Raw genomic sequence first — 12,594 nt, 5'->3', positions numbered from 1 at the left:
GTAACATTTGAAAAGTCCTTTTCTCCATCAGAAGAAGCTATACTTAGACTTTCGTAAATTCATCTGATAACAAGCTCAAAGACATTAATAAGTAAATACCTAGTATCATTTACAAAATGGGTGTAATTTAACAAATGAAATACAAAGTCAGCGATGAATTATGCATGGCTTGTTACAATGAGCTTGCTACAAATGCCGTAATTAGTGTTTTCCTAAGGATTACACACCTACACCTCATTATTTATTTATTTGATACCAATTCGGGCTTTAGAGGTAGTACTTTTAACGGTTTCGAATTGAATAACATGTTTTTGGGAAATGATAGATGTGTTTTAAAAAGTATTTGACGCATAAGTAAGTGTCCATAACCTTCTCTGCTAAGTTTTTAACAAACAATCATTTATTTCTATCCCGAAAAAGTACGACCCAAACACAAAATTCAGAAAACATTTTCAAAGTTATATATCCCACCAGCAACTTCCGACTATCCCGAGCTTTATCCAAATAGAACACAAAACCAAAAATAGATCACAAATCCAAAAAATCCGTAAAACCATTTCAATTTCAATTACCAACCAAGTTCAAATCTAATATCAGACAAGTTTCCAATCGCATAAAGTAAATAGCTGTTTCCATTTCGAGCGCTTTTCAGTTTTCCTCTCCGTGTGTATCCGGGCCGGGGCTGTGCGCTGCAGGGAGGGGACGCCTCAGATCGCGTCGAGCCGCCGCGGAGGACGGACGCGTCTATAAAATGGTCCTTTGAGCCACAGTGCCTGTGTCGAGACAATGGTGAAATACAACGTATTATTTGCTGTTATAATCGCCATTTCCCTGGCAGTTGGTAAGTGCTATATTAATTGTAATTTTTTATTACTTTCCGAGTTAAATTGTTGTGTTTTTCGGTCCCGAGGGACGTATTTTGGTCCTTTTGTTTTTGCGGGTGAAAACATTAATCATGTTCTTTTGAGAAAACATTTTATCTATGAAGATATTTGAATAATAATATCATTTGTTAATGTTTGAATATTTTGTTATATATTTTTTTGTATATTAAGTGATTTGTAGCTATTTTTTTGACACTTTCTACTGACATTTTCAGTGTAGAGCTTTTATTTTATCGTAACGCTCTGAAAATTTAATATTCAAATGAAAATTTAAATTCCATTTAGATGGAACTGTTTGAAGAACAAATAATTAAATTATTAGGTTTATTTTGATAACACGATTTACAAGCCTATTACGTTGATTACAATATTAGATCCCAAACATGAGTGACCAAAACATTTCACAAGAAAAGAGTGTTAAGTTTTATTTTATTCATCCTAAATAGAATTTTTGAATTTCTAAACCAAAGTTATGTTAATTATGTGAAGATTGGGCGAAACTGGGTGCTACCCATAGTATCATATTCCAACCTGCTAAGTCATAATTGGATGAATGATTTTTAAATTGCTGGACAAAAAAGTATTTAATTTTCCAGTAGAGTTGTCGTTTTTAATTATGTAGGTGATTAAATACGTAACTCATTAAGTTTTATTGACATGTTTTTTCTTGTGACATTTAAATCTCCAGGCAGACGAGCAAATCATCTTTAAGGGTATTTTTACCTTTTTTAAGTGCGAAGCCTTATAGGATATTCTTTTGCTCATTAGATATAGATTTTAGACAATTCATTCATAATACCAAATTATTTATAGGGTCTAAAAGACAGAGCAGTCTATATTATATACTTCAATTGTAAACGGTTCGGGAATCGGTAACAAAAAGATAAATCACGGATTCAATACATTTAGGTAGATAGGTTTTAGCCATGTCTAAAAGTTATTATCAATTTTGCGATTTTTTTAGAGTGTGTTATAAGCACGTCAAAGGCTTACAGTCAGTTTCACACTCTGACACCAGGTTGAATATCAACCATACCAAAAAAAAAGAAGTGGGTTGGTGTGTAGGATATAGGCTTTTATCTTATCTTTGCTCGTCTGTGGCGAATACTTTAAGGAGGGTCATGTGAAGATACTTAAACTTCATGCTTTCATTAATATTTAGGTCAGCTCTGACACGCCTTGCAGTAACTAAATAAGGTAAACTTATACTATGTTTTGAACTTAACATATCATAGAGCGGAATAGTAGACAGAATAGACAACAAGAAGGCACAATAAATAAATATAAATACTCAATTATTAAGCCTAAGAAAGTAGCTCCATGAAAAAAAAGAAGAATCAAAAACATATCTAATCTCTTATTTATTGACGAATTTGAACAATTAGGAAACTGATGGCAAATCTAAAAAAGTATGAGAGAGACTTTACAAAATTACGAAATTTTCCATACGAACGATTTCGTAATTGAAAATTGATTTGTCTCATGAAAGATTCTCATACAAGATATTAATAAAAAATTAATGAAAATAGGTAGTCTACGTGAAGTGAACCAACGTACGATATTGTGTGTCAGGATCAAACACAAAACGATTTATTTTATGTAGGCTTTTCTAAGTCACTTTCGAAAAGTTAATATTACTGACTTAAGTTATTGTTAGGGAGGAGAAATGTCAAGAAAATAAATAATTTAATTCAAAAAAAACTTTTTCGATAACCTGACTTTAAAAACTTAGCAGTGTCAGTCATCGCAGACAAAAATAAATATTAAGTCCTATACGTAACTTTATAAAATGATAAAGCCTGCACATAGGTAGGTCATAGCAGATCCACTCGTGACGTAATCACTTCGAATAGCTAATATCTTACGAGGAATACTTATAAGGAAGGGATAGCATTTCATATTATTAGGTAAGCAGCATATAACCGATGAAGTGATACAATATCGACATGTAACGATCTTTACTCACTTCTTTGTAAAATATTCACTTATTTACCGATTAATTTAGACTAGGGAATCAAAAAATGTGTTTAAAATATCTTCATAAATCTTCAAGTGTATCCGAAAGACATTTTTATTTGACAAGTGACTCTCCCATTGAGAATTAATAGGTAACTAGCTGTTGCTAGCAGCTCCACCTGCAATAAATTGAAAATTATCCCACGGGAACATAAATTCAGGATAAAAACCAACCTATGTGTAAATACAGGTTATAAACTATCTGTGGACAAAGTTTCGTCTAAATGCGTTCGGTGGTTTTTGCGTAAAAAAGTAACAAACATCCATCCGTACTGACAAACTTTCGCTTCATCCATACCTAACAAATAAGCAGTGTTAAAAGGATTTTAATGATACCTTATATGAACTCCCTCTTGATATGTGACAATTTCAGAACTCTTAACGTCAATGGAAAACGATTGAATGTATGGCAATGACAGGTCAAAGTCTCGTGATTTATCGAAACGAAATGTCATTTCCGTACATTGGAGCGTTGTTTATTATCGTTGACATTGTAGATTTTTTTGGCTATGGGGGCTGGTGTTAATATCGAAGTAGAATGTCTTACCAAATTCCAAACGGTTCTTTTGACGTTAATTTTAAATCTAGCTTATTCCTTTTGAATGATTCACATTTTTATTTTGGAAACAGAGATGACCTTTAACGCTGAAAACTTTAAATTTATATTTAAGAAAGCTGCTGTGTTAGATCCTTATTTATGTGTGAAACTCCTTATGAATATGTATCTATGTGTATGTGTCATTGTAATATTAAAAAGAAATAATTCTTTTAAGACAGTACCAAATAAACCAGCATTGGGAAACCACGTCTTTCTCTTACTCAGAACTTCTTCAAGCAAATTTGAACCTTAAAACCTAGAACAAAAGCGTAAGAAAATACAGTTTGTTACAAAATTTCTTTCGGTAACAACTTTTCTTACTGACAAACAAAGGAAGAGAATCCTAAAGCGCCTATGATTTACTGTAAAAGTGTAACATATGATAAGTTAAAGTGTCAATAACTCAGGGGTCGCGACACGGACCGGGTTTATATATCCCGGGAGACCAACAACGAACTGACCTTGGAGAGTGCCCCTGGGCCAGCATAGGAATGCTTCAAACTATACGCATTAGTGGAGCTAACAAAATGATCATTTTTCATAGTAGCTTTCGTAAGGAAGCAATATGTAACGGTTCACTCACACGTATTTATCAGGATTGCTCGACTAGTTTTGGAACCAACCGGAGCCCTCCATAATCATGATGAATGTTACATAATAATAAACTCGTGCTTTATTAGACTTTAGTACTTTAGACTTCGTATAGTCCTAAAACATAAGCTTATATTGTGCCATAAGTAATTTAATAGATATGCCATGCAGATATTTTCCTTGCCACTCAAAATTAACGTGGCGTTCTGGACATAAAATATTTTTTTTAAGTCGATATAGTAGATTTGTACATGAACCAATACCTACAATATGATTTCAAATGTTGCTTCCAGATAAATATGTAAGTAGGCAATCGTTAGGTCTTTGAAAGCAAATATCGAAAAAGTAGCAATATTACAGCTGTCAATTTATTTATTTATTTATTTTTAATCAATTACAACGGTGAAAAACCAATTACAGCAATTAAAAAATATACATTATACAAATTTAAACATTAAACAAATTAGAATATAAATAAAAAAAACATAAAAACAAAACACTTTCATAAATTTATCTCACAGTACTTCAGGCATACCGACAAAATCTTCGGCCATACATCCGCAAACAGATCAGCTGTTGGATTAAGATCCAAGAGATTATTAAGCACAGCTAGAGTGCGTGGGATTGGCGACTTAGCACGTGCCACCGTACGACATGCAGGCACGGCAAAGAGTCTGTGCTTTTTGCCCCTGCAGTATTTATCTGGGACATAAAAGCGCGCCAGCTCCTTTAGCAGATCAGGAGCATCGATAGTACCACGGAGTGTCTTACAAGCTATTGCAAGCTGATCTCGTGCTCGCCTTACGTTCAGCGAGTTATAACCGAGGCAGCCCAGTAGGAATTTAGTCGGATAGAGATATGGATAGTACCCGTATTCTTGCTTATATAGGTGCCTAAGGAAGGCCTTTTGGACTTTTTCTAATAAAAGTGCATAGGTACTTTCATGTGGATTCCACACACACGAGCTGGTTTCCAGCTTACTGCGTACGAGTGCATTGAAAACTATTTTCTTAGAATGATCAGTATGAAAATCACGGCAGTTGCGAAGAACAAAGCCTAACCTTTGGTAGGATTGTTTAGCTACCGAGACCATATGATCGTGGAAGGTGAGCTTTCGATCAAATGTGACTCCCAGGTCTTTCATGGCTGTAGACTTCGTGATAGCAGTATTGTTTAAATGATATTCAAAGTTAACTGGGTGCCTTATTCGCCCGAATGTCATAGCGAAGCATTTGGAAGGATTAAACTCCATCTCGTTGTCAACGCTCCACTTGTAAATTGCATCGATATCTTGCTGTAGTGCGAAACTATCGCGTTCTGATTTAATTTCCAAGTACAGTTTCAAGTCATCAGCGTATAAGAGGCATCTTGCATGAACCAGGACTTGGGGCAGATCGTTGATCATAATAAGAAATAAAAGAGGCCCCAGGATGGAACCTTGACTCACACCGGAACGTGTGTTATAGGTGTCTGACACGTACGCACCTAGCCTAACAAACTGTTGTCGATCACGTAAATAATCTGCAAACAGGCGGAGGAGAGATGGTGAAAAACCTATTTTGCTAAGCTTCCTTAGTAGCGCGTCATTGTTAACCCTATCAAATGCCTTCCGGAAGTCGAAGTACAGTACGTCTACTTGACGTCCGCGATCTAAACTAGACGAGATATAGTCAACAAGTGTCAGAAGATTTGTGTCAACAGACCTTTTACTTCTGAAACCATGCTGCTCGTTACAAAGATACTTATTCATTTGTTCGTATATGCCATTGTGGAGGATGTTTTCGAAGACCTTGGCTGGGGAGGATAAAATAGCGATTGGGCGGCATTCTTCGACGCAACTTTTGTTTTTGGTTTTAGGGATAGGTGTTACTCTAGAGACTTTCCATTCAGAGGGATATGTACCAGTCTGTAAGGCTAAATTAAAAATGTGGCAAAGAGGATCACTCAAAATATATTAATTTAAAACTGCATTACACAAAAAGATACTTAAAAATTCCTCTTTTTAATCAACCTTTTCATAAAAAAAATACACTTCAACGTTAACGTGACAACAAAAAGCAATCAAAATGAAAACCTCATTTTCCGCGCCAATTAAAACGCAGCACCTTTGCGTTCTCGTGACGTCATCAATAATGTAGGTCCAAGGGAACTCTGAAAACGTTTCCCTGGCTCACCTAACTAAGTAACCAGTCTATTAAACCCGCCAGTTACAAAAAGCACAGGAAATTGGTACATACAATATTCAAACAATTTTCCCGTGCACGGTGACATTTTAAACGGCCGAGTTTCATATGAGGAATGAAGGATTTATTTTGAATTTTACAAAAGTGCTCGGTTTTTTGTTTTGGCCAGTTTTAATGTCACTTGTTTTGTTTTGAATGTAAATGATTTGGTTTTTGGATAATTTGAGGGCCCTTTAGGCAATTTTTTAAGAAAAATTGGTGTTATATCTATTTTTATTTTTATTGCTGCATAATAAAATAAGCTTAAAACCTCTCATAAATTGAAATAGTACGGTTTTGTAAACTCTCTAATAAATATTTAAAAGTACGGACCAGATAATGGCAAAACTCACTTTACATTTACGAACCACGTAAACGTTTAGAATCGTAAATAAAAGTGATTGAAGGTAGACACCTAATTAAGATATCTGTTTAAAGTAAATGTAAAAATTAAGCCCTATTTTCTATGTTGACGCCATTACTTGTAACAAAAAAACGGTAAAAAATATATAACGATAAAAATTATTACATATTGAATAATCATTGCTAACTTACAGCAACATTTTTAGCAACTAGATTAAAATAAAAAAAAACAATTATTATGTACATAGATAATCATTATATTGTCAAATAGCTGTAACCCACGGGCCCGCCCGCTTCAAATCGAAAATGATCCCACAGGACCATAAAATCGGGATATAAACTATCATATCTCTTAATCCTGGTTATAAACTGTCTTCCATGTTTCTTCTAAATACGTTCAGTGGTTTCGTAGTAAAGAGGAACAAACATCCATACATACAAACTTTCACGTAATTATAAAATCAGTTGGATAATCTCGTCTCGATTTAACATCCTAGACCTTGCTTTAGAGCATTTACGTGATCATCCTTTAAATCCAGGGTGATACAGGGTGAGCTTAATTGTAGCATAAGTACTAAGTCAAATGTTCAAAGTGTCAAGTAACGATTTACCACGTGGTTCGTTAGACGGGCTTATTACACGCTGGTGGGCGCAGCTAATGAGCTTGACTTGGTGCCAATAGACTTATCAAGCATAGCATGTTCAGGATCATTATCTTTTATAGCTTATGTAACTGGAAAGCTGAAATATGAAGCTGCGGTGTTGTTTATAAAAGTTTGGGTGAAGTTATGTGAGAGGCTTAATAGAAAATAATATATTGTGAGATAGTCTATAGTAATTTTTGTTTATCAGATTGCAATTTAAATTAATAGAATTATGGAGAGGTAAGTATCTTCTAATGAAGGTATGATTAGTCAGATTCAGAAACCTGAAAAGATTGAGTAACTCGAATCGACCAATTCAACATATCATGGCTTAGTGCTGGCCTTAAACATCTTGTACTGTTACAAAAGTTACCGTAGCAAGAAAAGAAATTGCCTTTGGAGTTTTATGACCATAAAACAAAAACCTAACTTTAAGACATGAATAACCACTACTCTTACACACTAAAAGTGGTAGAGACAAATCAAATTAACAATTACTTAAAACTCGTATTATTTTTTGTTTCATAATGATTGACTGTTGCTAATCACTTTTAGCACTTAAATGCAACTTAAGAAGATCTAGCAAGCACATCTCAAATGAATCTTCTCACATACTCTTTTAACCAAGATTAAGTAATCTTCGATGTCCTTTTCCAGTGAGAGGCCCACCCTCCCTCTTTGTCCACCATTCCAGTCCAATGTAAAACGACAATTGACCCAAAACTTTTGTGATGTCAACCCATTTCGCTCCGGGTTTTCGCTAAAGAGAACTCTATTTAGCGAATCGATTTGGCCCGAAGGCTCCCGATCAATCTATGGACTAAAGGACCAGCGGAACTAGCCCTTTAAATATTCAACCTGTTTCATTAAATGGCTGTGGTGTATTGTGACCAAACCGTTCGGAGACTCCTAGTTTGTTGTGAGTTAATTTCTCGGGAAATTGTTAACTATTCAGTGCTAAGTTCACGGATCTTTTTCCAATTATTAAATGTTCTTTTCTCCTGTCTTTTATGGCTAGATTACTATGGGAGGATAGTTATAAATCTCGTGAAATATAGTAATTTAATCATCGGATACAAAGGACCGCTAACAATGGAGGTTACACAAAAGAAGTTTCGTTACCTTGCTATAGTGTTATGTAGATGTAAGGTTGTATTGGGCTCTGTTTTACATGATTAGTGTAGGTATGTATAACTTCATATATCGTTTGTAGATGTAAGCTGTTGTTGCTTGCATAGGTATTGCATAGAGATTTTAACAGGGTTATTTGATATTTCGATGACTATTCTAGTGATGATCACTGGTTTTATAACCGGTTATATAGGTTGACTCTGAGTTATTTCCTTTTTCTAATCCACGTATGGCACTTAAGGGTAACTTTTTCGGCTATTGTTAAGAATTGTAGTTATGCATTATGCATAATTTTAGAGCATATCAGCAATGAATGAAATTGTTGAAAATAATCGATTTCCAATCAAAATTCTAAAACTAGAAATTTTGGCTCAAGAAATAGATTTAATTCTAAATATCTAGCCTAACAGCGTATTTTCTGAAATGTCTAGACTTACTAAGATGGCGGGGGATAAATATAGATTACCTGGGACCTAACGTAATGCTAAAGTGACGTAAAAACGAAGATTAATGGGAGTGATTTATAAAAGAAATGTTAATGGCACCTGTATCAATATTCTTTGAAGGTTTGTAAGAAGCTTACTAGACTACTACTAAGACTAGGTTTTTACTGACAGCTAAATAAAAGATCTAAAAGCTAAAAGGGTAGGCTGATAAAGATATACTAACTGTAAGAATTATTATCTCCGTAGGTGATTAGGCCGGTGAGCAGGCAAACGCTAGGGATCAGTACCTACGGCATATATAGGTAATAAACTTGGTACAGCTGCAGTTTAATACATATATCGTTGTCTGTGAAGTAAAATCTTAAGTATTTGAACTCTTTGTTAAGTTTAAAAAAAAGAGTGTTCAAATTGACGCGTGAAGCTTCAGACCGCCGGGAAATCTTCAACTTTATGCACTTCAATTAAGTTTCACTTTTTTGCCTTTTATTCTGATACACCAAAAAGTTCTTGTCCAAAAAGTTTTCTATGTATTTAATTGACGGATCAAATATATTTTTCATTTCCTTACCTCAAACAACCCGATATTCAGCTATGCGATTCAATGAAGCCTACTGAAAGGCTCAAATGACCGCAACACAAATACTTTACACAAGCTTGCAGGGTTGGTAATAAACGCGAAATCTTTGGTCCACTGTTATAGCCCCATTCGGGGTTACTGCCCCCCCCCCCCACAGCGGAGGAAAGCGTTTATTTTATTACAACTTCGCACCCCCTTTAAGCGGTCTCGGAGTTATTACCCCAACTTGAGGTCTTCATATGATACGCTTATGTTTAAGGAGAATATTTACGGAGAAGATAAGGGAATTGGTGATTATGGATAAGAAACATACATTTTTGGAATATTGGAAATTAGACCGTGAGACAGACAGACACTGGAGAACATATGGAGAGGCCTATTTCCAGCAGTGGACAGCTATAGGCTGAGATGATGATGATGGTGATGATGTGGGATGTCGATGTTTTAGAAAATAGTTTTTGAGAATTGAACGTGATGATCAACAAAACTTGTTTGGATTCTTTATGGGTACTCTAAATAAGGATGCTATAAGGTCTCATTGGCGCTTTATAACGAGAGGAAGGAATCCCGCCCTGTTCCGGCCTATTTATGCTACATAGTTCAAAAGTTTGTTTTCACTCGTGTTTAAACATCTAACCAGAGTTAGGATGGATTAAATACTTTTTGCATCTATTACTTATTCCGCGAAGGCTCGTAGGTAACATGAACTTAAAGCTTTAATATAATTATTCCCAAGCCGGGCATTCTGCCTGGAATTTATCCACAGATATCCGGGAATCGAAATATCATACTCAGACTTTGTTTAATTAAAATTAATTTATGAGAACGTTTACCCGGGTGGTAAATATTTCGGATACGTAGATATTTTCTGATATTTACTTGTACGTTGGAGATGTTTATGTTGAACGAATTTATTTTCGTAGTAATATTTACAAGTAAGGGAGTAAATTTTATATCGTAATTGGCTGTGCAACTCCTGATGTATTTGCTTCATTTCCAAATTAAACTGTATATTTCTGATTTCATGATTTTTTTTCATGATAAAAATAAAATATCAGTTTACTTAAAATAGACGTAGCTTACCTTAGAAATAGCCTAAGTCTAGATGATAGGCTGATGTTAGGTTTTTTTAATAAAGACATGCTGACATGCAGACGACGTGCTTTTTTCCGTGTTGAAACGCTAATGACTTTAGGCCACTCGGACTATGTCGGACTCTCACCGACAAAAACACCTCGCCTCTTCAAATGTCTGAGACAGAGTCATGGGATGGCTCATGCTAGCTCTGCGTGAATTTGGCCGGCTCTCTGTGTTAAAAGCCAAATCCATCCGCCATCCTCGTTAGATTGCACACCTTGGACTTTGCGTCCTGCTCTTCTTATCCTGTTAGCTGATCTGGTGACAGAGTGCAGTCCCTACCATCCGCAGCAACTATACACCTACTAATTCCCATCAATCTCTTTCATCCATCTCTCATTCCAACCTCATAAATCCCAACAACACTATCAATAAATAGCCGCAGCAATAATTAAAATTCATCAATAACCGCGATATATCCGCAAAATATCCGCGGTCAATATATTGGCTGGTTAACAATACGGCCATTCGTAATCATGTGTCGCATTGCACGGGTTCAGTGAGTGCGTGCTCACTCGACGTCGCCCTGATTACTGCACTCCAACTATTACCCTACATGTAGTTATACTAACTAGGCACAAGGATTAGTTCGTTCGTTTTTAGTTAACTAATGAAGTAGTGTTAGGGATGTGCGGAAGCTTTTGTGAATTAGAATTGATTTTGGAAAAGAGGAAAAAGGTTTTATGAAAACTAAGTGTGATATTTTCTTTTAATGTTAAGACAAAAGTTTTAATACGAAAGCGATAATAATCCGACTGTCGGTCAAAACCCTCTTGCTACAGGAGTGGCTTCAATTTCTAGATATGTTGGCAGTCGCAACAAATAGTAAAATATTTAATTGCTTGAGGTCTCAGTTTATCTCATACCTTCGTGAAAGTAATACACATTGGCCAACAAAACTATTTTTGCGTTTATAGATACTATGAATACGGATGAAGATGGACATGAATGTCTACTCTACAGAATAATTTTGAAACCTATCAGCGATAGCTTACTTTGGCATTACTCTTTTTAAGAGTTTCATACCCAAAGCTTTAAAACGGAACTCTTTACTAAGGCTCCGACTACCACTAACCATGAACCGTGACCATGACGTTAGACACGGGTGACATACGTGTAATAGTTATAAACAAAAAACAAAATAAAAAGCCACGGCTTTACATTATCATGGATGACCATCTTTTCTTGTTAATTTGTTTTTCTTCAGCCGATTTACACGTAGCCCTTACTGTCGCGAGTTCGACTAGCATTTGACTGCAAGCTATCACATGTCATCTGCTCTAGTCGTTAACATATCAACAGTGAATAAATCTTGTTACAGTACCAATCTCCAGAGCGATCGATTCTGTCCAATATGGCGAACTCTACGGATGTACTGCGTCATACGTCACTAACATCATTCCCAGGCTTTCAATTTACGGGAGACGACTGATAAACTGTTTGCTGGTCTAGATTTAAAATATACCACTTTTCGAGGTACGAGTATTACTCGCGTTGAGCTTGCCAGTTAAATCTTAAGTTAATATTGAAGATTTAAAGCTATGCAGTGCTGTAGCGAAAACGGATTTTTAGGTTATATGTAATTTAATATCCCAATTAAGGATTAATGTTTACTAGCTGTTTCCCGCGACTTCGACCGCGTGGTTAGGAAACAAGATATTTTCTAGTATAAAATCGTAGCCTATGTGTTAATCCAGGATGTCAGCTAACTCGATACCAAATTTCACGTTTCAGAAGTAACAAGCGTAGTAACACACTCACAAACTTTCGCCTTTATAATATTAGTGGGATAACAAGAGTTCTTTGCCCAGTAATAGGATATTTTCCGATCTTGTTCATGATATTATAGCAAGGTCTCATTAGTTACCTCCGGCGATTGGAAGGAAAAATTGTGTGGAAGCGTTTTGGTCCGCAGTAAGTAAGCTGATATTCTATTTATTCTAACCTACAACTGCTCAAGTTGATCGATCTCAGGTTAAGCTACG

General features: G+C 35.5%; 1 protein-coding gene across 1 annotated transcript in view; it reads left to right on the top strand.

Moving 5' to 3' along the window:
• Window positions 1–687: 687 nt before the first annotated feature.
• The window catches only part of LOC113494456, a 92,291-nt gene continuing 80,384 nt past the window's right edge, over window positions 688–12,594 (top strand). The window contains exon 1 of the mRNA XM_026872794.1: window positions 688–841. Coding sequence (XP_026728595.1) covers window positions 787–841 — 55 coding nt within the window. The 5' untranslated portion in view covers window positions 688–786. The remainder of the gene's footprint in view (window positions 842–12,594) is intronic.

The sequence above is a fragment of the Trichoplusia ni genome, chromosome 5 (genome assembly GCF_003590095.1).
Source record: "Trichoplusia ni isolate ovarian cell line Hi5 chromosome 5, tn1, whole genome shotgun sequence".
Taxonomy (NCBI): Eukaryota; Metazoa; Arthropoda; class Insecta; order Lepidoptera; family Noctuidae; genus Trichoplusia; species Trichoplusia ni.
The sequence above is the reverse complement of the archived record's forward strand: the minus strand, read 5'-3'. Positions and strand labels throughout refer to the sequence as shown.